This window comes from Leuciscus leuciscus, assembly GCF_965113295.1.
Source record: "Leuciscus leuciscus genome assembly, chromosome: 25".
In the NCBI taxonomy this organism is placed as follows: Eukaryota; Metazoa; Chordata; class Actinopteri; order Cypriniformes; family Leuciscidae; genus Leuciscus; species Leuciscus leuciscus.
Genome location: NC_138724.1, coordinates 10,750,502 through 10,776,033, shown reverse-complemented (window position 1 = coordinate 10,776,033; position 25,532 = coordinate 10,750,502). Strand labels below are relative to the sequence as shown.

At 36.7% G+C, this 25,532-nt stretch overlaps 1 protein-coding gene across 2 annotated transcripts; it reads right to left on the bottom strand.

The window, feature by feature from the left end:
• Window positions 1-468: 468 nt before the first annotated feature.
• hrasa (HRas proto-oncogene, GTPase a) lies at window positions 469-24,855 on the bottom strand. Of its 2 annotated transcripts, none has more exons than XM_082160538.1 (6): window positions 24,707-24,855; window positions 14,448-14,589; window positions 11,059-11,237; window positions 4,360-4,519; window positions 2,413-2,537; window positions 469-1,160 (listed from the first exon to the last, which is right to left on the bottom strand). In XM_082160538.1, exons 2-5 carry the CDS (start codon window positions 14,556-14,558, stop codon window positions 2,418-2,420), a joined length of 570 nt encoding a protein of 189 aa, XP_082016664.1. In that variant the 5' UTR covers window positions 14,559-14,589; window positions 24,707-24,855; the 3' UTR covers window positions 469-1,160; window positions 2,413-2,417. The 2 variants fall into 2 exon arrangements, with proteins under 2 accessions (XP_082016664.1, XP_082016663.1); XM_082160537.1 differs by lacking the exon at window positions 24,707-24,855 and adding an exon at window positions 18,423-19,297.
• Between the last annotated feature and the right edge of the window lie 677 nt (window positions 24,856-25,532).

Below are 25,532 nucleotides of genomic sequence, written 5' to 3'. Positions count from 1 at the left end.
TATAACACAAGTTCGACTTTTTATCACGCAATTCTTACTTTATAACACAATTCTGACTTTATAACACAATTCTGACTTTATATCACGCAATTCTGACTTTATAACACAATTTCGACTTTATAACACGCAATTCTGACTTTATAACACACAATTTCGGCTTTATATCTTCCAAATATGACTTTATAACACAATTTCAAATTTATATCACGCAATTCTGACTTTATATCACGCAATTCTGACTTTATAACACACAATTTCAGCTTTATATCACGCAATTCTGAGAAAAAAAGTCAGAATTGTGAGATAAAAAGTCGCAATTACCTTTTTTATTTTTTATTCTGTGGCGGAAACAAGCTTCCATAGTTATCTTCTTCTTCTTTTTTTACCAGTACATTGATTGGAAATCTTATGAAATTTAAAACATTTTGCAACAATAACCTCACAGACAGAATTCCAAAACAAACAAAAGCTTCTTCAAACAACTCAACAGTTTTTATTTTTGAAAATTCAGTCAGCCTTTTTAATATTCTAATGGTAACGTTCGTTCGTAACATACACATACACCAGCACACATAACTAATGCTTCCGTTTCAATTTCCACAAAGCCCTATTCACAAACGTTATGTTAAAACAACCTGCACGTTAAGAAAAAACGACTCCATCCAGATTATTTTGTACATAGTTTCCGACATCCATTCTCTCCAACCGATATATGCTTTCTGTGAGGTGCAACTGAGGGGGGCGGGGTCACGGGATGAGGTCACTAGTGTCCAGTCTTTTCCATTGGAGCTGAGGAAGGTTTTTGTGTGACGTTGAGGTCATGAGATGTGCCAAGTCCTTTTAAGACCAGTGTTGAGACTTCAAGAACAATAATTTAGCAGAAATCCACAGAGTCGCCCAGCACGAGTACACTGGGGTTACAAATAAAGAACATAAACGAGTAAGTCATTAGTGGTGTTTATCAGGCAGACGTGGACAGCCAAAGAGGTCACCCGGGTGGTCAACGCAAGACTCCTTCCGGTTTCAAATGTTCGTTATGCAGGAGGCCTTTCTCGCTTTTCCTTAACAGTCGGGTTCAGATGAGACGGCACGTCTTTCCTCTCGGGTCCAGTCTGCCGCACGGGACCATGGGTAAACTTCTCCCAACACACGCCAGTCAGCTGGGGACCAGAAAACAGGAAGTGTAGATATGGGTGAATCAAATTAAAAACATATTTCACCCCAAAATCAAAAGAAAAATTATGTTTTTGGTTACACTTATTTTTAAGGTGTCATTGTTACTGTGCAATTATATATTGAAGTACTGAGTAATATTAATTAACAACATGTACTTACTATAGGGTTAGGGTAGGATTAGGATTAGGTTGAGTGTTGGTTGCATGTAATAATTATGCATGATTTACTGTTATTACTATGGTAAGTATTTGTTCCATATGTAACAAGGACAGTGTAAAATAAAATGTTTTATATTAGGAAACTGGTTAATTTTTGGACCATTAAAATTTCGTTAAGACATTTGGGTCTCATGAAATTTCATTGTCAAATAAAAAAAAATTTCAAATGCCAAAAATAACATAATGTGCCTTGACTGTTTTCCTTTTTAGTTTTTTTTCTAGTACTGCAATACATTTTTACTAAATTATTTATTATTATTTTTTTAAATACATAATACAACATTTTTCATTTTATTTTAAATTAATAAATTAAAAGGCAAATATATATACATATATATTTAAGAACTGGATTTTTGTTGTCATGGAAATGTCATGGAAATCAGACAGTAATCAGATTTTTTATTTATCACAAAAAAATATATATATATATAATGAATATATTAAAAACATTTTTCAACTTTGATATTAACAGTAAATGTTTCTTGAGCAGCAAGTCAGTGATGTTATCATGTGACACTGAAGACTGGAGTCATGATGCTGAAAATTTGTGTTGATCACAGGTAAAAAAAAGAAAACTCAGTTGTTTTAACTCAGCATAATTGACTACAAAACAAAAAAATGTTACGTTGGAACGGTGGGAAAAATCCCATTATGCGCCTAACAAATAATTATAAAACTTAATTGAAAAAAATTTTTTCAGACAAAACTCAGTGAGCATGAATGAGCAAGTCACATATAGTGATAGTGATGCTTGCCTAAGCAAACACGACTAACAAATATGTAAATGTAATATTTCTCTCTCTCGCTAGTGCTGGCATGCATGTCTAAGGTTGCCAACTCTTGATCTATGACCTTTCTCAGCAATTCTGTGATTATTTGCAGCTTATTTTGCGTGATCAGAGAGTAGTGAGTAATTTGAAGACCGAAACCAATGTGTTATGCAGTTGCTTCACTATCTTTTACATGGTCTGTTTACTGTGTCTTAACATTAGGCATGTCATTGTGTGCATTTAAGCACCTTAATCACGACACGACGCAGCGGCAGCTCATGCAGTCCTGTCCGCTCTCATCCGGGGGGTTCAGCTTCCTCATTTTGTGTTGACGGATCTCCCGTACGAGCGTGTAAAACGCGTCCTCCACACCCTGCAGAGATGTACACTTACGATGAGAAAAGACAGCCCTCAATGCTGAGGCTAACAAGAGATTTCAAGAGCAGTGATTGGTCAGAAACTTACACACATCTCAAAAATGTGTAACAAATGTGACAACCAAAATAATGACTAGCTCTAAATAACTACATGGAAACACACAACTAGTAATGAAACCGTGATCCCTAGAGTAAAAGATGATAAAAGTGTGGTCTTGGTCTTTACCTTGCAGTTCTCCTTCAGATTGGTTTAACACAAAGCAGCTGTGAGTCATTCCCTGCAGTGTTATACAACACATCCTGTGTGTGTGTGTGTGTGTGTGTGTGTGTGTGTGTGTGTGTGTGTGTGTGTGTGTGTGTGTGTGTGTAGGTGGCCATGAGGAGAATTACAGCATTAAATACTGCAAATCCAAAGAATCTCCCAGAACCATAAAACCCTTGAGACAAATTCTAGACACATAAACCAAAATATAGATCCATCGAAAATTCTGTCCTATTAAAATTCTGTCCTATTTTAAAGCTATAAAATGGAAAAACTTCAAAAAGATACAATCAGCAGTGGGGTGTTTTCTATTTTGAGGTAGGGTTATTATATAAAACTAAAATTATATAAATGTTTTTACTTGAAATAAAATAAACGTTAACTGAAATAAAATCAAAAACCTTAAACTTGTTTTATTTCAGTCAGTTGCCAAAGTAAAATTTCTCATTTCCATTTAGTTTAACTTGATGTACTAAAATACCCAAAAAATAATACAAATGTATATAAACTCTATATGAAAACACACAAGAAAATTACAAACATTTTAATTACTATCTTTTTATTCTTATATTATAATTTTATTCTTATATTCTTTGAATATTTACTAATTTTATTCTACAGACATGTGATCATCTATGGACCAAAAAGGAAGGTGTGTGTGTGTGTGTGTGTGTGTGTGTGTGTGTGTGTGCGTGTGCGTGTGCGTGTATGTAAAATCACATCCCTGATTTGAGTAATTATATACAACAGTGTAATTACATTACTGTACTACTGTTTACTCTCTCTAAAAAGTATCAGATTACTTATTACTAATTACGTTTTAAATCCCACATCAACCTCAACCAGCTGAACTGGTTGTACTGGCCTATACTGGCGACACGAAACTGACCTTTTGATTCTTTCACATACACAATATACAATTGCATAAATTATTCTCGAACTGAAAGTGTAAATGGAGAATGTTACATTAAAAACAAACATTTCATCAATTTGATGTTAAATCCACTATTGTATTTAATGCAATTACATCAGAAGTAACTGTAATTAAATTACAGAAAAATTAAGAGTAATCCCTTACTTTACTTTTTTTAAGGGAAATTATATTATTACTGAATATAATACTTTTATTTATTAATTATACCTTAATTAAACAGGCCAACTTTTTAAACAAATGTTAAAACTTTGTCTCAGGCTTAGTTAATGTAGTTAATTTTGATGTGAATGACATTCACATTCATACACACATTCACACAAATGAAAATTCCCCCTCTGCAGTAGCACTCAAATCTCAATCTCACTTCTGCATAATCACAATCAAACATAATCTGTGTGCACCACATCTGCATTTGACATTTGTTAGAGGGGAAGATTTTCACTGAATAAGAACTTCAGTTTCGGAGTCTTCATTACACAAAGCTGTCGCATAGCTTCAGAAGACTTGGAATAAACTAGAAAATGATAGAAATTTGACATTGGACACAGTCTGACTAGTTTTCGCTGCAAAAAACAATGAATATGATTTTCTTTCAATCCTTTCATCCCTCCATCCGACTCACCTGTCTGGTTTTGGCCGAGGTCTCGATGAAAGGGATCCCGTAGCTGCGGGCGAGCTCCTGCGCTTGCCGTGTGTCCACTGTCCGAGTCGGGAGGTCGCACTTGTTCCCCACCAGCACCATGGGCACGTCATCGGAGTCCTTCACCCGTTTGATTTGTTCCCTGTGCACGAAGACAAAATGTCACAGTCAAATACAACCTGCAGACTGTGAGCGGACATTTGATCGTGAACAGAATGTGGAGGAACTCGACTTGATTTGAACAATTAGCTAAGACACCTAGTGCATTCCCAAGATGGCTGACAACTAAATTGACTTACCTTTAACCCTTTAACTGTCACCCCCCTTTTTGGGCATAAACGTGAAAATGCACCATCCAAATTTAAATGGTTGCAATTCATGACTGCTTTGGAATACACTCTGCAGATTATTGGAGAAGTGAAAAGCACTGAAGCACTTTTTGAAGCAAAAAAAATTAAAGTGTAAAATCTTATTTTACACTTATCATCCGGCTCTTATCATCCGATAGTGGTTGTATCTCTCTATTAGTGTTACTCGATCTTAGTGATGCATTTGATACCATCGACCACAACATTCTTTTGAATAGACTTGAAAATTATGTTGGCATTAGTGGAATTGCATTAGCATGGTTTAAATCATACTTATCTGACCGTTATCAGTTTGTAGCAGTTAATGAAGAAATGTCTTATCGATCACAAGTTCAATATGGCGTACCACAAGGCTCAGTACTAGGACCGTTGCTGTTCACTCTGTACATGCTACCCTTAGGAGATATCATTAGGAAGCATGGCATTAGTTTTCACTGTTATGCTCATGATACTCAGCTCTATATTTCTTCACACACTGACGAAACTTACCAATTCACAAAATTAATGGAATGCATAGCTGATATAAAAAACTGGATGACAAGCAATTTCCTACAACTTAATTCTGAAAAAACAGAGATTCTAATTATTGGACAAAAAACGTTCTCACGTAATAACTTAGAATACTGTCTAACACTTAATGGATATTCTATCAAATCTTCGTCGTCGGTTAGGAACCTGGGTGTGCTCTTTGATACCAATCTTTCATTTGAAAGTCACATTTCCAGTATCTGTAAAACCGCATTCTTCCATCTTAAAAATATATCTAAATTACGTCATATGCTTTCAATGACAAATGCTGAACAGTTCATGCGTTCATGACCTCAAGGCTAGATTATTGTAATGCTATTATGGGTGGTTGCCCTACACGCATAATAAACAAACTACAGCTGGTCCAAAATGCAGCAGCTCGAGTTCTTACCAGAACCAGGAATTATGACCATATTAGCCTGGTTCTGTCAACACTGCATTGGCTCCCTATTAAACATTGTATACGTATACATTTTAAAATATTGCTGATTACTTACAAAGCACTAAATGGTTTAGCTCCGCAGTACTTGAGCGAGCTCTTAACGCATTATAGTCCTTCACGTCTATTGCGATCTCAAAATCCCGGCCAGTTGATAATACCTAGAATATCAAAATCGACTGCAGGCTCCTTTTCCTATTTAGCACCTAAACTCTGGAACAGTCTTCTTAACATTGTCCGGGAAGCAGACGCACTCTGTCAGTTTAAATCGAGACTAAAAACACATCTCTTTGACCTAGCATACACATAACACATTATAAACTTCTATAATTCTATAATTCTATGTTAGGCTGAATAGATTAGGTCAGCTGGAACCGGGAACACTCCCCATAAATCCTGATGTACTTGTTACATCATAAGAAGAATGGCGTCTACGTTAATAGTCTCTCTGTTTATCCCGTGGTTTACAGCAGTCCGCCGTATCCAGGCCGTATCCAGATCTGATGAAGGACCTGCGCCTGGACACGACCACAATGCAGTCCTGAAGTGTCAACTAGACTCTTCCCTGTGAAGACCTCCTTCCCTTTACCTCTGTACAGATAAAACATTGTCAAAATGATTCTGGTTCACATGGATACGCGGAAGCAACAGAAATTCTGTATTATGAATTTAAGGCCAGACAAGTAATTCGGTGATGTCAATTTGTAAAGAAAGACTACACGCCTGCGCACATATATATTCAAACGCGCCTATAGACTAAACACGTAATACACGTGCACACCGTCAGCATTTTCACAGGTTAGCATTTTTTAAGTTTATGCGGAGATGATAACGTTTTTCCAAAAAAATTAACCCTTGCACCTTGGAACCTATTTCAAGGTTTGCGTTCTCGAGACACTGTTGTTGTGCGAATGAGCGGTCGGAGCGCGTTAAGGGTTTTCTGTTAGAACGGTGTCGTGTTAGCGGCCCCTAAGTTAATAACTAATGATCTTTGCAACGGAAGTGAATCAATCAAAACTAACTAGCTGGACAATAACTTTATTCTAGAGCTGCTGTAAAGCCAAAACAATCTCTGTTACTTTAATTTCCTACACTGATTTAGAAAACACTAGTTAATTAATAAACAATTAAAATGCCTCGTTATTTTTAAGACATATTTATTATCATTAGCCTGCTTTTGCGGCAAGATTTATGCATATGCTTGAGTGCAGAATAGGCTATATTCCTCCATGCACCCAGTATTTAAGCAGAAATTAATATAAACATGCGATTACTCGACCAGAAAAATCTTTAGTCTATCTATGGCAACTCTAATCAATACATTTACTATAGTTGACATTATTTAATTAATAATAAGAATCCAGCTCTTTACGTTAAATTTGTTGAGTTAATAATTAGTTCAAATTAATAAAATAATAAAACAAAGATTAAATTAAGATGCTAACTATAAATTTCTATTTAGCATTGCTTGTTCCAAATGACTGTTTTTAAGGTGAAAATCTGTTACACATTTGAAGATTTACTGTAGCTTGAAGATTGTTGTATTGTATTGTATCTTCTGTTATAAAGATAAAGATTGACATTTCGTTAATTAAAAAAATAAGCACATAATGTTGTAAAAATTAAACAACTTATGTTCTGTTAGATATTCTGTGTTTGGACTACTTTTTGAATTTTGTACAATAATATCTCTAGGTAATGAAGATATATTAACAAAAAAATCTTACATATTATATATAAAACATATATAAAATACATATATATATATAAAAAAGGGCCTCATTGATTAATTTTGCTTGGGGCCCCCACTCGGTGTTGGTTCGCCTCTGATGATGGTTATTTTGCTGTCTTTCTGTAGAGTTTGGTGCTAGCAACGCCAAAGTCATAGGTTCGAATGCCAAGAAATTCATAAACTGGTCAAACATAAGTCACTTTTAAGTCACAAATTGTCTGATAACAGCATTAATGTAATGTGAAATGTAAATCTAGGCAACAGACAGACAATATAATACCATACAGATAGATTAAGACTAACCTGTATAGAATAACCTACAAGTTTTTAAGCCAAATGTAAATATAGTATAATGCAAACTGAATATTGTATGTACACAACTGCCATCTGAGGCTGATATTAAACAGTGCATTACTATTACCCATGTTGTACTGTACTTCTTACATTAAAAACCCATTATCTAGACCCCATTATTCACAAACAACAATCTGATTGATATAATACAGTTATCCTCCTTTTCCCTTCTCCTTTCATGTCCTTGAAAGCGCTCTCACTCTCTCTCTCTCCTTTAGTCTAATTGAGTTGGGATCGATTTCACTGGCACTGCACTATAATACTCCATCTCACTTTCTGCTGTCCTTTTTAAGCACAACTACTGAATATTACCAGAGACAGTTTGATATTACACAACGAATCCTCAGTCAAAGATCCAATTTGAGGATCCGACTGTGTAATCGATGTTGCGTTTCTGTTGTGACGTCAAACAAGCTGATAAATAACAATAAGAGGTGATACTAGTGTGAATCAGAAGCAATGCCAACGTGATTACGGAGGTCTCAGGGTTGATGGTCTCGCATAAGGGAGCAATATGCTACTTTGTGCTATTGTAGTTAAACACATCAGCTTTTTTGTACACGCCAGGTCACATTTCACCCCCACAAAAGATACTAAATAATAAATTATATTTTAAATTATAGACATATATAAAAGTAACAGATAAATTATACAATTACATAAATTCAATATATAATTACATATAATAACATTTCGAACACCCGTATATGTAAAAAATATATACATCAATAATTAATCAAACTTACAGGTTGTAAATTTGAGGAGCAAGTTGGTCCAAATAAAATCCTATCCCAATATTGCAAAATTTTTGCGATATTTTCTAAATGTCGATAAAAAACTATTTGCGAAATGACGCCGTTTTCATTAACCACTGTTATGCGACTGAAACGTAATTTTTTCCTCTCGCAATAAATCCTTCCAAAACAGATGTTGTTAGGTTTACATATATCGAAGCCAACGCACTAGCCATTATTTTTAATCGAAGGAGACGTAGGTGTCTTATCCAAACATTAAAAGCAAGGAAAGGCCCTCATACTTATGAGCGGCACGGATGAGGTGTTTGGTATCTGCTTCGAGGTCTTGATTGTGCAATTTCTTAGTGGTTTAGAATCCAGTATTCCCATGAATCTTTTGTCTTTTATGAGTTTAATAAAGAACTCTGTTTCGTCTTCTGTCCAAACATAGTACGTCAGGTGGCCTGTATATGTGCAAAAACTGTTTCCATTGCAGTTTTGCCAAATATTCCTTTTTTGAACTGCCTGAAAAACCACCTCATGCAAGCGTAAACACTTTTTGCGATATATGGGAGTTTTTGCTAAATTTACGTTTTTCTATTGGGCATATTTTTTATTCGCAATTTCAATTTGCGCAATTTGAAGGGTAATGGAAACGCGGCTAATGACTCTTCCCATCTTCATTCTTTGGAAGTGTTTACAAAGAGAATTTGCTTTAGCAGAGCAGAAAACAGTGTCTTCTTGACATGTACACAACATGAACCAGCTACAGCGTTTAAGGGCGGGTCAAAGTAGATGTTGTTCGTGTGCAGCCAGTGAAGATCATAACACGGACAATATGCAAATTTATTACTGTATTACGAATGCAGGTCACGGAAGTGAGACTGGAATTCCTGACGATTTTCTTTTGGGAGACAAAAACGTTATTTATCGTGCACTTTCGACAATTTTGCAGACTGTTTACATTCACAGACAGCTATATTACACACTGCATGAAAGGGAATATTCAAAAAACCATAATAGGGGCACTTCACACAGATTGCATGATATTCACCCACTTCAGTGGTCATATAATGGATAATGTGAGTCAAATAAATAAATAAACAAAATATTTTTAATGTACAATGTAGACAAACAGACTATTTGTTAAGGTGCAGTCACATTTACTATTGTTCAGAGAATTTGTGTGGACAAAATACAGTCATTTCAATAGGAAGAATAATAAGATACACAATATATATAAAGGCTAATGTTTTATGTATTTGAGGAGAAAACTGTCTCAGTCCAGCATTTGCCGTCTTAAATTGCCGGTGGTTATAAAGGTTATAAACCCCGCCCTATCCATGTAATCATATGGGAAGTGAGCCAAACTAAAAAATCCGATTACACTTCAAACAGAATAGTTTCTGTCATTTTAGGTAGTTCTTATCATGCATACATATGTTCAAGTGTTAGTTTTTCCAATAAGTTTAGTTTTAGTAAGTTAATTCATGATATGAAAACGGAGTGTAGCCTCATGATTGACAGCTGTGCTTGCGAATGAGTCTGCAGGAGCGGGAGTGTGGGCGGGACCTTATATTAACTTATAAACTTAAGTCATTCACTGGTCAAAAACTTGTAACTCAATTTGAGCTTGCTTTTACTCAAATGTTAATAATATAATGACACATGCAAGTGCCATATATAAAGCCACAATATCAACTTTGACAACACAGTGTTTAATTATTTTTTAAAAATCGTGTTTTTTCCATTTCCTGAAAAGTAGCACTTTTGGACATAGAAGGTTTCCACCTGACAGCAACAACACAGAAGTCTTAAAGGTAATTTAAACCACCAGCCTAATCCAAATTCAACATTGTTTTTCACCCAAAATTTCTTCTGATATACTGTATATATTTTTTTGTTTCAAAATAAGATTGAAGAAATATGATTTTGAGGACATATTCCCAAGGGTAAAAAACTGAAGATCAAGGCCAAAACAAAACACACACACATTTCATTAATGTAACATTCTAAAGAAAAACACAATTTATTGAGTTTTGAAAATCTGAGTCTGGCATGGGCTTGCCCCACCTCCGTTAAATGAATTCATAAAACAGAGGACAGATTGTGGTATTGGTACCAGGTCTATCATTAGAGGGGATTGCGAGGTGCTATATAGAAGAACATCTTTTGGTCAGAAAGTGTTATCTGTAATAGGGAGCAAATACTGGAATAGTTTACCACAGTCAATAAGACAATGTCCTTCTTATCACACTTCTAAATATCATCTGAAAAAGTGGCTTATGACGAATCAGTTGTGTAAACATTTTAATTAGAAATTTTAATAATGTGTTTGGGGTATTTGTCTCTATGTAGTGTTGTGTGTATAGCTGAGGATTTGTTCTTGTGTGTACCTGCCTAGGGACTGCGGATGTAAATTAGAAATGTTGCTATAATCCGGCTTGTTTACATTTTGTATTTTATACTAAATGTTCATTAACGTGCTTTGTCCCTATCAAATAAATAAACAAAACAAACACACACCTGTATTGATGAATGTCCTCAAAGGACTTGGTGTTATTGATGGCAAAGACACAAAGGAATCCCTCTCCTGTCCTCATGTACTGGTCCCTCATGGCGCTGTACTCCTCCTGACCTGCAGTGTCCAAGATGTCCAGAAGACACGTCTCCCCGTCAATCACCACCTGCTTCCTGTAGGAGTCCTGCACAGAGACGCCCAGACACATCAACACCCAACTCACGCTTGCGTTCCTCAATAAGACAGATAACATAGAGTCTTTTCTTACTCAAGAGCCAACAATATTTAGTTATTTCACAGCCATGAACTTGATTTGAGGTCTTTAAATTACTTTTCTAAAAATGTGCCCAATAAAGAATTTTGGGACGGAACTATAAGGATTGAAACACCAAACGGACTGTGGAGATGTGTCCAGTCAGACACAAAAGCTTGCGTGTCTGTGCTCATGTGTGTTAGCAATTTCAGCCATAAAAAGGACATTGTTTGTCCAGAGATGGGTGTGGCGGGAAAACAGAGCAGAGAGAGAGAAAGAGGGACATGTAGAAGCACGTACACACACACACACACACACACACACACACACACACACACACACACATCCCTCACGCTGGAAGCAAACGCAGGCCGAGGGGAAACTCCTGGGGTTTATTTGACACTGGGTGTGCAGAGGAAAAGAGAGAGTGAGTGAATGGAAGGGCCAGATTGTAGTGGTCGCTCAACGCTGATGCGATATCTAGCGAACAGACGGACAATAATAAAGCATAAAGTACAGTACAAGAGATTCATTTGTTATTGTTAACTGAAAGTATTAAAAATCATTTTTAGCATATGAAATAAACCTAAATGAAATAAATATGTAAATATTAGATAAACAAAAAGTAGAATGTTGCCTCAGCAATTAACAGAAATAAATAAGTTTAGGTGGAAATAATAAAATGACAAAAACTTAAAAACAAAAACAAATATTAAAGCTAAAAATATAAAATAAATATAAACAATGACAAAACAAACAATAAGAACATAACAAAATGACTAAAATTAAACTAAAATTTAAATTAAATTAGTATATACTATAATAGTACACTGCCCGGCCAAATAAAAAAAAGTCACTGTTTGGATTTAAATAGGCAAATGTTTAAGAGTCTATGATTGGATCATTATTGCAGTGATTATACTGTTTCTAGCTTGTTATATGTTTAGAAACAGTACTTCTAACCCTAACTGATGGAGTGTGTAGCTTATCATTTCTTGAACATCCATGTAGGAAGACACATCATGGCCATATTCCAGGATGACAATGTCAAGATTCATCAGGATCAGATTGTGAAAGAATGGTTGGGAGGAGCATGAAGAATAATTTTCACACATGAATTGGCTTTGGGATGTCTTTGGGATGAGCCATCTCCGGGGCACTTTTAAATACTTACAAATGTTGGTGTCAAGCCAAGCAAATGTTGATTCAGGTTTTATTAGAGACAGGTTTTTTTGTTCGTTTGGTTTTACAACTGGTAATTCCCCGGAAGTTTGCTGCTTTGCATGGTCAATAACTTTCATCTTAAAGCTGCCGTCGGCAAGTCTGGCAGATTGGGTCGATTAGCCAAAATTTTGAATGTTTACAACTCTCATGCCCCTCCCCACTACCAGCGAGCACCCTCCCATTGAGGTCGTGCTCGTCAGTGCGTCACTGCGTGTGTACCTGATTTTCTGTGAACGCGTCCGTCTCTTCAGCATCTATCAACACCATGGACTCGGAGGTAGGCTGCCCTGGCTAATCTATCCATAGATAGCAATAACCGAGGAATTGGAAGCTTGTTAGTAGATTTTCTCTCCGCCATCATGCTTCATGCAATCTCCAGGCGAACTTCAGGCGTGGCGTGTGCATGTGATATTAACGTGCGCGAGTGAGGGGGGATCTGTGGCGTGTGCACGACCTGTGATTGACAGTCAGATCTCACACCCCCCTGCGCTGATTGGACCTGATGAAGCGGGAGCGCTGGATTTTTGCAAAACAAATAACACGCTCCAGGTGGAGTTAGAAGCTCGGGTTTTTTTCTAAAACCACCTTATTTATGTTGTTCTGTCGGATTATAGTGTCGATTACACTGAATATGATCAAAAAAATTTTGCCGACGGCAGCTTTAACACTACATTGATGTGATGTGAAATGCACAGGCAAATGATTATGTATGCAATTTCCCATGAAATCCAGCCCAACCGCTCTAAAATATAAATCATTACGGTTTTTCAAAGTGTATCTGAGTAAAGTAAAGACATGGGGCCCTATTTTAAGGATCTAAGCGCGTGGTCTAAAGCGCACGGTACAAGTGCACTCAGGGCGTGTCCGAATCCACTTTTGCTAAAAAACGGGAAAAATGGTCGGCGCGCCCGGCACATGGTCTAAAAGGGTTGTCCCTATTCTCTTAATGAGTAATGGGTGTGTTTTGGGCTTTACGTGCAATAAACCAATCAGAGTCTCATCTCCCATTCCCTTTAAAAGCCAGTTGCGCTTGCGCCATGGCGGATTTGCTATTTAGGCTACATGGCGGAATTTGCAAACGGAAAAACTGAACGCTTCTCCAGAGAGGAACCGGATCCTTTCGTGCACGAGGTTAAAGCGGCCAAGCAGACCATCTACGGGACAAGCCGGATTCCACCATATCTTTATGTACACAATATTAATATTTTACATTGTAATCCTTTATTTTTTATTTGCTATGTGTGTGTGCTGCTGCGCATTGTGTGTAATGAGCAGTGTAAGCATGTTGTGTAAATAACAAAAAAAATATTGTGCCATTGACTTTAGACCAGGTTTTTGTTGGTCATTGCCTCAGTCTATTTCAGTTGCCTCAAAATAGCAACTCCCCAACAATGCGCCTGAACACACCTTGTTTTCAGACCAGCACGCCCATGGGCGCACAGATGGGCGCAAATTCATTTGCGATTTAAACAACGTGGCGCAGGACGTGAAAAAATTATAATTGCGTCAGGCTTAAACTAGCAAAGAACACTTGGGCCGCGCTTGCCGCTGCATTGCGCCGGGTGTAAGATAGGGCCCACGTTTGGAAGATAGGGCCCATGTTTGGAAGATAGGGCCCATGTTTGCACTCTCTCGTTCTCTCATTAATAAAAAAAGTTACATAGTGTAGCATTAATTCATTAACTGAATTATTTTAACAGCTTCAGCTGACGAGGTTAAAACAAATAGATATATTATCGATAATGTACTAATATGAGTCAAAACAACCTGACGATTTTAGATTATGTGTATCAGCATCCTTAGCATATATATATTATTTATATAGATGATACTGTATATCACTAGCTGAGATCACTGAATGTGCACACACACAGACAGACACACACACACACACACACACACACACACACACGTTACCTCTATAGTAGGGTCGTATTCATCCACAAAGTGGTTCTGGATGAGTTGGATGGTGAGAGCGCTCTTGCCCACGCCTCCAGCACCCACCACCACCAGTTTATATTCAGTCATTCCTTCACGCCTCTTCAACCTCTCACCACACCTGAGGAGAAACCAGCAAAACCATAAATACAAACAGACCTCCCACTGCTTCCATGTTCAGTGATGTTTCAAATCTATATAAGATTGTGCTATATAAATAAATGTGACTTGGCTTGACTAAATATTTGTTGGCGAAGCAGTGCTTTTTTGAAATTAGCATAAAAGAAGTCCAAAGTCTTATTGTCCGACTTCCAAATCGCTGACTATTTAAGTCTGCAAATTATTACAAGATGTTGCACCTTGCCTATTTCTTTAGCTATTCATGTAAACGCCCAGGCACACCAAACCGACATCAAAGAACTTGTGGCGGTGAAAGCCGACTGTGCTGTTGCCTCATGTTACCTCAGTCTGGGCCAAAAAGTTGCACTTGAACACACCACATATACTACAGTCAACTGCCAACAAGCATGTGCGTTCTACACCTGCATGAGAGGAAGTAAATCTCCATTCCAGCAGATGAAAGTAGTCTACACGAGTCATTTAAAAGAGGAAATCAGGAAGAGATTGCAGATATACAAACTGTAAAAAAAACAGCATTTCATCATTCACTTTCTTTCATTCACTTAAATTTTTTATCTTGTACACTGGTTCGCTAAGCTGAACAGCCAATCTGGGGTGCGTTTTGATGATTTAAAGGGATGGTTCGGAGTAAATTCAACCTAGGCTTTCAAAAAAAAAGGCTTTTTTCCCTTGGTCAAACATTATTAAAGTTAGAGCTTATTTAGAGATAGCCGAATGGCTTAGTGCAGGCGCTAATGGATCCAAGGATGTATCCCGTAAATTACCCCACTAATAATGCCCAGAATGGTACCAAACTTCTCCAGTAGTACAAATAGGTTCTGTACTCAGATAACGGTCACTTCCGTTATTTGGGAAAAGCCCGTAAAAGTCCTGGCAGAAAGCGATGCATAAGGATGTAGTGTAACGACGAATTATAAATTTTTCCGAAGTGTTGACAACTTAGTGTTAACTAATAATTGTTGCAAACTGGTACTACCAACAAAATATTAGTGCATTCCTGGAAATGGGCGTCGTTACACTATTTCCTTATGCATGTAACCAAATGCATCCTATATGAGATAAATCAGATACAGCCCTACACACAAAACACAATATTAACTGACATTTGCACAACACAGACTGCTGCGAATACACATGCAAACGTATAGTCATGAGGGTGTAACTCTAGCCTTTAAACATAAAATGACCCCAAACATAACTCTGGCGCGCTCGTTTAATTTCTCCTCATGTCTGCTTTACGTGTTTCTCATTTCTTAATCAACGATCGATAAGTTTTATCGATTAAATTATTATCGAAAATTAATCAATTGTCGATTAATCGTTAGCATCCCTAATTTATATAGTATTATGTGAGGGAGAACCCACAACGAATCAAATAAACTCTCTCATTTACGGTCTCCGCTACTGATTCAACATTTTCAATCGGCCACCGGAAAAAGCAGCAGAACATACTGCAAAAACTAGGCCGACAGATCCTCAACGACAGCCTGACATTGGCCAACTGTCGGCTTGGTGTATCACGGCCTTTAGGATTGAGGTAATCCAAGACCAAGAGAATTGGAGAATTTATCCTAAGGAAATATGGAATAATCTCCCATCTTCCACTGTTTAGCATTCAGTGAACAAACTCTCATAGAGATGCAAAGGAGATAAACTATGAAATATGAAAAGCATTCTGGCACTTGAAACAAGACCCGAGCTTGCAGCACACCCAGCTTTTATCTGATAACTGATCATTTTGTGGGTTTCATTTCAAGTTTCAACATGGTCTAAAACAACATTCTAACTCTGAATGTGATCCAGCTACCGTCCAGCGCTCACCCTCATTGGTTAATCTGTCATAGGTTGGTTGCTGCTGGTTTTGGGGGGTTGATGTTGTTTTCCTGACTGTGAGGTCATATGGTTTCATTCCCATTGGATTACTATATATCTTCTTTTGTGTTCCACAGAAGAAAGAAAGTCATACAGGTTTGTAATTACACACGGGTGAGTAAATCATGACAGAATTTTTATTTTGGGGGGTACTATATTTACATGCATGATGCTATACTGACAACGTGACAATGTTTCATAACACCATATACACGTAAACACCTTCAACAATGTTCTTGTAACAGTTCTTTTTCTGTTAGTTTCATTTTCATGGACTTTTAGTTTCTTCATTAGGCTAGTTCCTGTTTCCCTTTGTTTGTTTGTTTTCCGCCTCTTATTAGCGGCTATGGAGATTAATTTATCATCACAGGTGTTTGTTATTAATTTCCTTTGTATAAAGTTGCTGTGGTTCAGTTCTCTCGGTCGGTTATAATCCGCTCTGCTCCGCACTGAATTAGCGAGTTAAAAGTGAGGCATTATCAGTGTTGTCACACATCGATTAACTGGTGGGAAAATTTCCTTACAGTCACAGTCCTAGTTACTGCATGTACTTACTATAGTAATAATAGTAAATTATGCATAATTACAAGTAACTAACCCTAAACCAAACCCTAACCCAAACCGTAACTCTATAGTAAGTACAAGTAGCTTATTAAAATTTGAGTAAGTACAATGTAATGACTACGTCACCTTAAAATAAAGTGTATAATTAAACCTTAAAGGGATATTACACCGCTGGAAAGATGAATGTCTATTTAAATTGGTAGTAGATGTAGTAGTAGAAATGTGAAATTATTTTAGAAGTTGGTGCTTTCTAGACTGAGAAAAGCCAGAAAATGTATTTTTGGCTCATGTGGATGAAAGACAACAACTCCCAGAATGCACTTGCTTCGCTTTGCACTCCCAAGCCACGCCTACCGGTTACAGAGGACAGTATCGGAAGAAATGATACAACTAGGCTACTAGTTTACTCGAAACTGAAAAGACGCAAATAACATTAAAGATACAATATGTAATTTTCTTCGCAGCTAGGGGTCGATATATTTAGGAGTTGGCACTCTTACAATAACAAAGGTGTAGGTTGATGACGTCAACGTCAAAGTCTGCTTGCCATAGTCCATAATGTTTGAACGAAACAACAACAGCGTGAGCGTGCCGTCAGACGTAACGCAGTTGTCCACGTCTGTCGCCATGGTTACTATGGCAGTACAAGTGGAAACCAGGGATAACGCGGATATTACGTAATTGACAAGCGAAAATGACCAGGGACGAGCCATTATTTAAAATTGGAATATCTCTTAAATTAAACATCTTTGGGAACTTTTGGGATATTGTAAGTACACAGCTGCAGGAAATATATCACACTGTGAAAGTGATTTTTGGATATTTTATTACAAAAATCATATATATTGTACCTTTAATACTAATTCATAAATAGCATCATGCTTATTATGCGGATTGTGCCACATACCATTTTACAACCTGAACCAACCTAACTAATTAAATGGTCAAATTATTTTTAAATCTATTTTTCAAGGCAAAAAGTATTATTATTCTAACAAATATTGTTCATTAATATATAACATCTATATTATGTTTTTGGAGAGGTACACCACATTTTACCATTTTACAATGTGAACTAACCTCACCTTGCTATAAAAAGTTTAAAATATCAGAAATTTTAAGTTGTACCACCCTAACATTTTTTACTTCATTCCCATTTTTAATTCATAGTACATAGACAAGTTTTATTCGAGTTATTCTACATGTATGAATTTTTATATATCTGAATTAAAACTTTTCTAGCAAATGGTATGAACATTTTTAAAATCATATAAAACTCAACATGAATACAAAGAGAGTACATTTAAGAACTTTGCAAATGTGTTTTGAACAAAAACATTCTTTTAACTTTGCTTTTCTTTATTGTGGTCTACTTACTTTTCATTGCCCCAGCTACATATCCCACAACACAGTAAAAGGCTCACTTTAAGACACAAAGTTGTAGTCACAGCCATCCATGACAGCAATATACCAGACAGACTATATTAGTCCCAGGGTGTGGAGTTTTATTATTAGTCGTCATTGGGGCTGTAGGTGCAACTCAAGATCACCAGAGGTGGGTCTGCAGCATTAATGATTAATGAAAAGACAAAGGTTCTTGGTACTATGGTGACTGCAACTTATGAGAGTCCAGCACAGTGTATCTGTGAGTAACACTAAAGTGCTGGACGATTAATGAGTAACTGCACAGATGCAAGCATTCGCACACGCACAATTGAGCAATTGAAGGGCAAGGAGTTCATACATGATGCCACTATGCGTTACTCCCTTAACCCCTTGAAAGCTAAACAAAACATAGGGGTAAATGTAGTAGAAGAATAAAGATATAGTAACAACTAAGTATACATTTTTATATTGATAGGATGTTCCTCACTTGCAAAATTTAAAGAGCCCACCCTCAAGGCTTTATGATAATCTATGCTCTATATATGGAGTTCACTGCAAATATGGGATTTTTTGGGCTATTTTATCATCTACCATGTGAAAATCGTACAGCAAGTCTAATCATTTAGAAAGGTAATAGCAAGGTACATTACTTAAGGTCGATAAATGCAAATTACAATTCCAAAGAAGAAAGTTAGTTGGGTTTAGAAATAGAATGACATGAGAGTATGTAAATTATGACAGCATTTTTTTTAGATTTGCCTGAAGTACTATACATTTTTTTATAAAGAAAAAAAATTACAGTGTCCTTGTTACATATGTTACATGTACTTACAATAGAAATAACAGTACATTATGCATAATTACATCCAACTAACCCTCAACCAAATCCTACCCTAACCCTATAGTAAGTACATGTAGTTGCTTAATATTACTCAGTACTTCAATATATAATTACACTGTAACAATGACACCTTAAAATAAAGTGTAACCAAAAATTCCATTAAAATTATGTGCACTGGGTGAAGTAAAATGCAGGACATGAGAAGTAAATATGTCAGAATTTACATTAAAAAAGCCTGTTGATATCAGCATGTCATTAGAAATTGTGCTTTATCAACTAGTTAAACATGAATACAATGAAAGTCAATTTGTCTTTCTAAGGAAAATGTGTTACGCGTTTCCTGATGTTCATTCATTATTAGTTGAGCAAAACCAGAGATGAGTGACAGTGCCACTTTCAGTTTCAATTTAACACGGTTGAGCAAAGTATGCCCAAATTTAGGCCATCTTTTGAATAACCCCTTTAACTAAACTAGGGCACAACGAGGGAAGAACTGAATGAATTATACACACATTCAGAGGGCAATGAAAGTTTGATTAGGACCTTCTGTCAGAGCAACCTGTTGTTCGGGATGGAGATCAGTAGAGACACATCCTACCGGGTTCTTTCCAGTGCGATTTCTATATCACTCTTTCTAAGATTCATAATTAGCGCTAAAGTGCCAAGGGGCTTCCAATGGGTCCTAATGAGCCCCCGTAGTCCTGTACTGTTGGGGATAAACAAAGCCACATGAAGGCAAGCCTGCAACCTTAGCCGAAAAAAGCGTAATGCCTGCTAACGCTGCGATACGCAGTGAAGGAGACAAGAGGACGTTTTAACAATTTTTAAAAGCTAGGCTAGCTGACTAGCCCAAAACCTTTACTTTATGACTAGGGCTGAAACGATTAGTCGACGTTGTCGACAATGTCGACAATAAAAAATTGTCGACAAAATTGTCTTGTTGTCGAGTAGTCGTTTGAGCTCATGTGACCTAATGTAAGGGCCTGCAATATCGCGATTTGACCGCTACGGCGCTGTAGCGCTAGAGAGTAATGTTACAAATGCTATTGCGGTAGAAGAAAACACAGCGCAAATTATGACCTGACGGAGTGCAAACGAATCCGAACTAGCAAGGTGTGTAAAGTTTCACAAAACTTCAAACCAAGAATGCTGTCGTGTGCAATACATGCTAGGCGGAACTTGCTTTTCACGGGAGCACAACATGCATGTTAAAGCACTTAAAGAGGAAACAAGATGAGCCGGTGAGAGGTGAATGTTCTCCAGCTGGAGCTAAATAACTAGCAGTAAATCTCTTTATTAGACAATGCAATACTACTAATAATAGCAACAATATTAACAATAATAATATAATTACAGTAATATGATGATTTATTTTTGCATAGAATAAAGCTTGATCGAGCTTAGGAGTCAGGGCTGTTTTTATTATTGTAACACTATTAACGTTAGGTATAACAGGCTTATCACTTGCCTTTATTTTGTTCCATATTCATGAAGACTTACAAAAGGAGATGTTATGAAGAATATCAGTTGCTTTTTCATACTGTAAATTAAAAGGTGAATGAGAGTGTCTCTGTCAGCTCAATTGTCAATTTTTATTTTATTTTATTCTTATAATAATTGTTTGCAGATTAAGTTTTTCTGTAGTGCAGCTGATACATTTTTGTTTATTTTTTCTATTGAAAGAGAACATAATATTTAACCAATGCTTAGAGAGCATTTGTGTGTGATTTGAGTTGGACAGAAATCTGGGAACTTAAAGAGAATGACCTGTTTGGCTCAAAGTTCATTAAAACAACCATTTCAAAAGCTGAAGTGATTTTCTTTTTTTATATATTATAGTTAGAATATGTATAACTCAGTATTTTAACTAATTGAAAAAGCTGAATAATCGTTCCAAACTTACTGATTAGCCGGCAAAATAATCGATGATTAGTCGATTAATCGTTCTAATAATCGCTAGATTAATCGACTATCAAAATAATCGTTTGTTGCAGCCCTATTTATGACATATGAAGTGTGAACACAACCTTTGATATTGCAAGTGTGATTGCTTAGGAAAGCTACAACATGGCTCTCTTAAGCAAGCAAGCATGATGATTTATCATTCAAAAACTACAGGAAAGTGTGAAAGCAAGACCTAGACGTTGGCACTAGGATCTTGCAGTATACATACAATCTGTCACCATGAGCGGGCAATATGAACAGGTCACTTTGAAACCCTATAGTTAAGCTCAGGATAAACTCACTGACATTATCAGGTCTACATTAGGGACATCAACATATCTAATACCTAGGATTTGGAATGAATATTATTTGCCTGATCATTGAGTGAACCTTTATGTCCTGACAATTACAGTGATTTTAAATCTTATATTGCTAAACATTATGTTAGAGCACAAGTAAATGGTCCCAATAGAATCTCAAGTATCAATTTTCCCTGAGCCACAACCCTACAAAAGAAGAAGGCCTAAGTGATTTCCAGTCAGGATCAGACAGTAAAAGGAATCTCACATGGGAAATGGAATCGAAGGAATCGAATACTGAGGAACCATAACGGATCCAGGCTGAGTGAGCTACTGACATCATCCCCCAAAATAACCATCACTAGCCAGATCATTACATCTGTCTAGCCTAAATCTGCTGCCCTTCACTGCAGACACTTCAAGACATTGTTTATATGTTGCAGATAAATGCAGATAAAATACCAACAAAAATATGAATGCTTCCAAATATCTGGAACTCAATACTTCCAATGCTTCCAAATATCTCAATACTTAATAGGCCTACTTTTGAAAACGAGTTTCAAAGTGCAAGATTTTTTTAAATGATACTGTTATCGACTCCTTGTAAACTACAAAAACGCACAGTGACAACGCACGGTGACGTCATGCGCATGCGAATTACATGTTCAGTCTATAGGCGCATCATTACAAAGTGACATCGCCAACTACTCTGCCTGGCATGAATAATACATGAACAGGGATCGCGGAAAAACATTTCTGTTTTTAGTACATCGTTGTTGTGTAAACATTCCCTGAGTTTTTATCTAATATTTATATTATATTTAATTTTTATTTCAATTAACTGAATATATTAATAATAGTTTTAGTAAATAAAAACAACAATACTAGTTTTTACTGGTTTGAGATGGTCATAACTGGTTTAACCTGGCAGGTCTTCGGCTACCCTAATCGCTGAAAGTGAAATACTCGATGGTGATTGGCTAATGTTTTTACAAGTCTCCGGCAATGGATTTGCCTCCCCCTTCCTTTCTCTATCCTCTCAGACTCACGTTTCGTAGATTCAGCGAAGAAGCGCGCGGTGGTAACACTTACAGTGGTGAAATTACAAACAAGGAATACACATTCTGAGACATTAAATGAATAACTGGGAATTTTATTAACATTAAGTCCTTCTCCCATTTTCACCTCAAAATTTTGGGTTGGCTGTGCCTCCCTTGCCTCCTCTGACGAGCCGTCACTGCCTTGCTATTTTTTACTCTTTTCACCTAAAACGGGCCTCACAACATAAGAGGGCCTCCACTTGCACTCGCCCCCCATCATCAAGGAAATGTGTAGGGGGCAAGGGGCAAAAATGCCAACAAAATGAACAAAAATGCCTCCAAAATTCAAGATATATGGGTAAAAAATGTCCTTGTATGAGCTCTTGTTTGTAATGTTTATAACAGGCCATAGAGTGCCGTTTTCCTGAATATCAGCACGATTGCAAATTTGATAGCCTATTGATTTCATGCAAAAGTTCAATAAACGAGTTTCATTTTGTCTGTTTTTGCTCTATTTCGTCAATGAAAATAGTTCCAAACAAATCCACAAAGCCATTGGGCATCCCTGAGCAAAACAGTGATGTATCATATACTAAATTAATTTCGTAAAGCGTTTTTAATGAGTCGTTTGACTAAATGATGGGGGACTCAAACTGTTTATTTGAAAATGGCCTCCGAATTGCAAAGGCAATCTATCTGAACGCAGACCTGACAAGCCCAAAACCACTTTAAAACCCACCAACAGACCTGTCTGGGACACCAACTGAGACCAAAAAACATCTCTGACTGGCTTACACCTGTTTTACAGCAGATTTGGGTTCAGATTTATAGACTTTGGCACGGCCGAACCGAAGGCATACAAGTATAATCATGCTAATGTGCCATTTCTAGTGTGTCCCTCACAGTGAAAAGAGCCTGTGAATAAGGATTAGTTGATAAAATCGAGTCGTATTTTATGATAGCAATTACTCACATTATCTCAAATGACAGTTAACAGTCTAGAAGGCTTCAGAAAAACATATTTGGTTACTTTAATTTTGTAACTGTATTTAATTTTGCTTTCCTGTAGCTCAGTGGTAAGAGCATTGCGTTAACAATGCAAGGTTGAGGGTTCGATCCCAGGGGATTGCACATACCTATGTATAAATGTATAGGATAATGCAATGTAAGTCGCTTTGGATAAAAGCGTCTGCCAAATGCATAAATGTAAATGTAACTAAAGAGAAAATCTACGAATCACACTGTGCAGAAGCCTATAAAATATTCTAGTGTTGCAACAACATCTAACTTCTGTAGACCTACTTAAGTACTAAAGCGACCTAAACTTGCTTGTTCTGCGATAAAACAGACTGTTAAACTTCCGCACTGATCTTCATAGTCCAGAAATTACGAATCCTACTATGCTGTGGTACCTTAATATTCATGATTGAGCCATTGCCATTGGTGGGTTACTAAGCGACGTCAGCAGACACTAATTAGTATTCAGCAAACAGTCCTTCGCCATTGGAACGCAGCGACGCAAACTACTTAATATGCATGAGCTAGTCTTCGTCATAGTAGAATTTGCAATTGTTCGTCGGGTACTATGGGGCGTCACCCGAGTTTACAGAGAGGCTCGTAACTGTCACATGGATGCCACCAAAACTTAACAAATCAGATAATTAGACAACATGTTTACATCCAGTGTTAGACTTGAAATCTTTTCCAATAAATGCAAGTTGTCGGGAAGAGAAGCCATGGTCAGTTTGATCGATTACTAGAGTCTGATTCAATGTAAACTGACCAGATTCAGTTTTTTTAGATGCTTGAACAGGTTTTCTTGTGAAGAGTGAATGATATATAAAGTGATTAAATAAAAACTATACGAGTTTTCTATTTAAATTCTCAACAAACAATTTTGAATGAAACGCAGAATACAGAAAATACAGAACAGTATCTATAGATCTATCGATGACTGATTGTTCACACACGCATATGTAAACATTCTCCATGCAATTATAAAAACGCACTAATAATTACCATTAATATACGGTAATTGTGGACGATAATAGCAATATGTTTAAGGTAAACAATATTTGCCACTTTGAGTCACGTTACAATACAATGCATACAAACGATGTATTGTTTAAAAGCAAAAAATGTACACTTCACCTCTGATTCCTCGGATTTAGTCACTCTTCAGGAGACTTCGTTTATTTCGAGATTTTCCTGGATTGTATTAGATGTAGCAGACAGCCCACTGTGAACAATGTGCTCCGCTGTGTGTGTGTGTGTGTGTGTGTGTGTGTGTGTGTGAGCAGTACAGCCTACGCCCAGCCCCACACGACACACAGGACCGCCCCGGCAGCAGATTCACCAATCTTACTATGGCAAAGGCTGATCTTATGAATATTAAGTAGATCTTGGTGACGTTGATCGGTGGCTCGTTCATTGCCTGAGAGGCTGATCAACCAAAAACACAGCCAATCACAAGGCTTTGTCCCACCCTCAATAACACAACAACCAATGGGATTAGTAAGCCTACTATCCACACCCCAGAATACAGCTGCTCGTACTGTATCATTTTTTTATTGCGTAACTAAATAAAATGTATTTTATGGTTACAACTTACAAAGCTGCTGTCCTTGCATTCTCTCCTCATGTGTAGCTATATTATGTAATGTAGTTCTCATTTAGAAACTATAAAGTTATTTTTGAAGTGTCAAAAAGATTTATTGACAAGTGAATTGAAGTAAAATAGTGGCAAATGTTTTTGAAACAAAAAAGCTTTGTTAAATTGCACTAATTGAAAAGAAATATGCATTGCATTAACCAAGTGACACTTATAGTTTTTATTCAGGCTAAAGTAATTCAACTATACATTGTTGAAGTTTATAACTGTAAACCAGGTCACAATTGTAGAGTTTTTTATTTATTTTTTGTAGTGATATTTTGTAGAAAAAAAAGAGATCAAATAAAATCGAAAGCGGAAAAAAAT

What these genes read in the sequence shown, in the direction of transcription:
- hrasa (XM_082160537.1), bottom strand. Translation starts at nt 18,499, where the DNA reads ATGGCTGTGACTACAACTTTGTGTCTTAAAGTGAGCCTTTTACTGTGT. An exon ending in AATACGACCCTACTATAGAG is followed by an intron (nt 11,238 to 14,447) that starts GTAACGTGTGTG and finishes GTCTCTGTGCAG; the next exon opens with GACTCCTACAGGAAGCAGGT. An exon ending in CCTCGGCCAAAACCAGACAG is followed by an intron (nt 2,538 to 4,359) that starts GTGAGTCGGATG and finishes ACATCTCTGCAG; the next exon opens with GGTGTGGAGGACGCGTTTTA.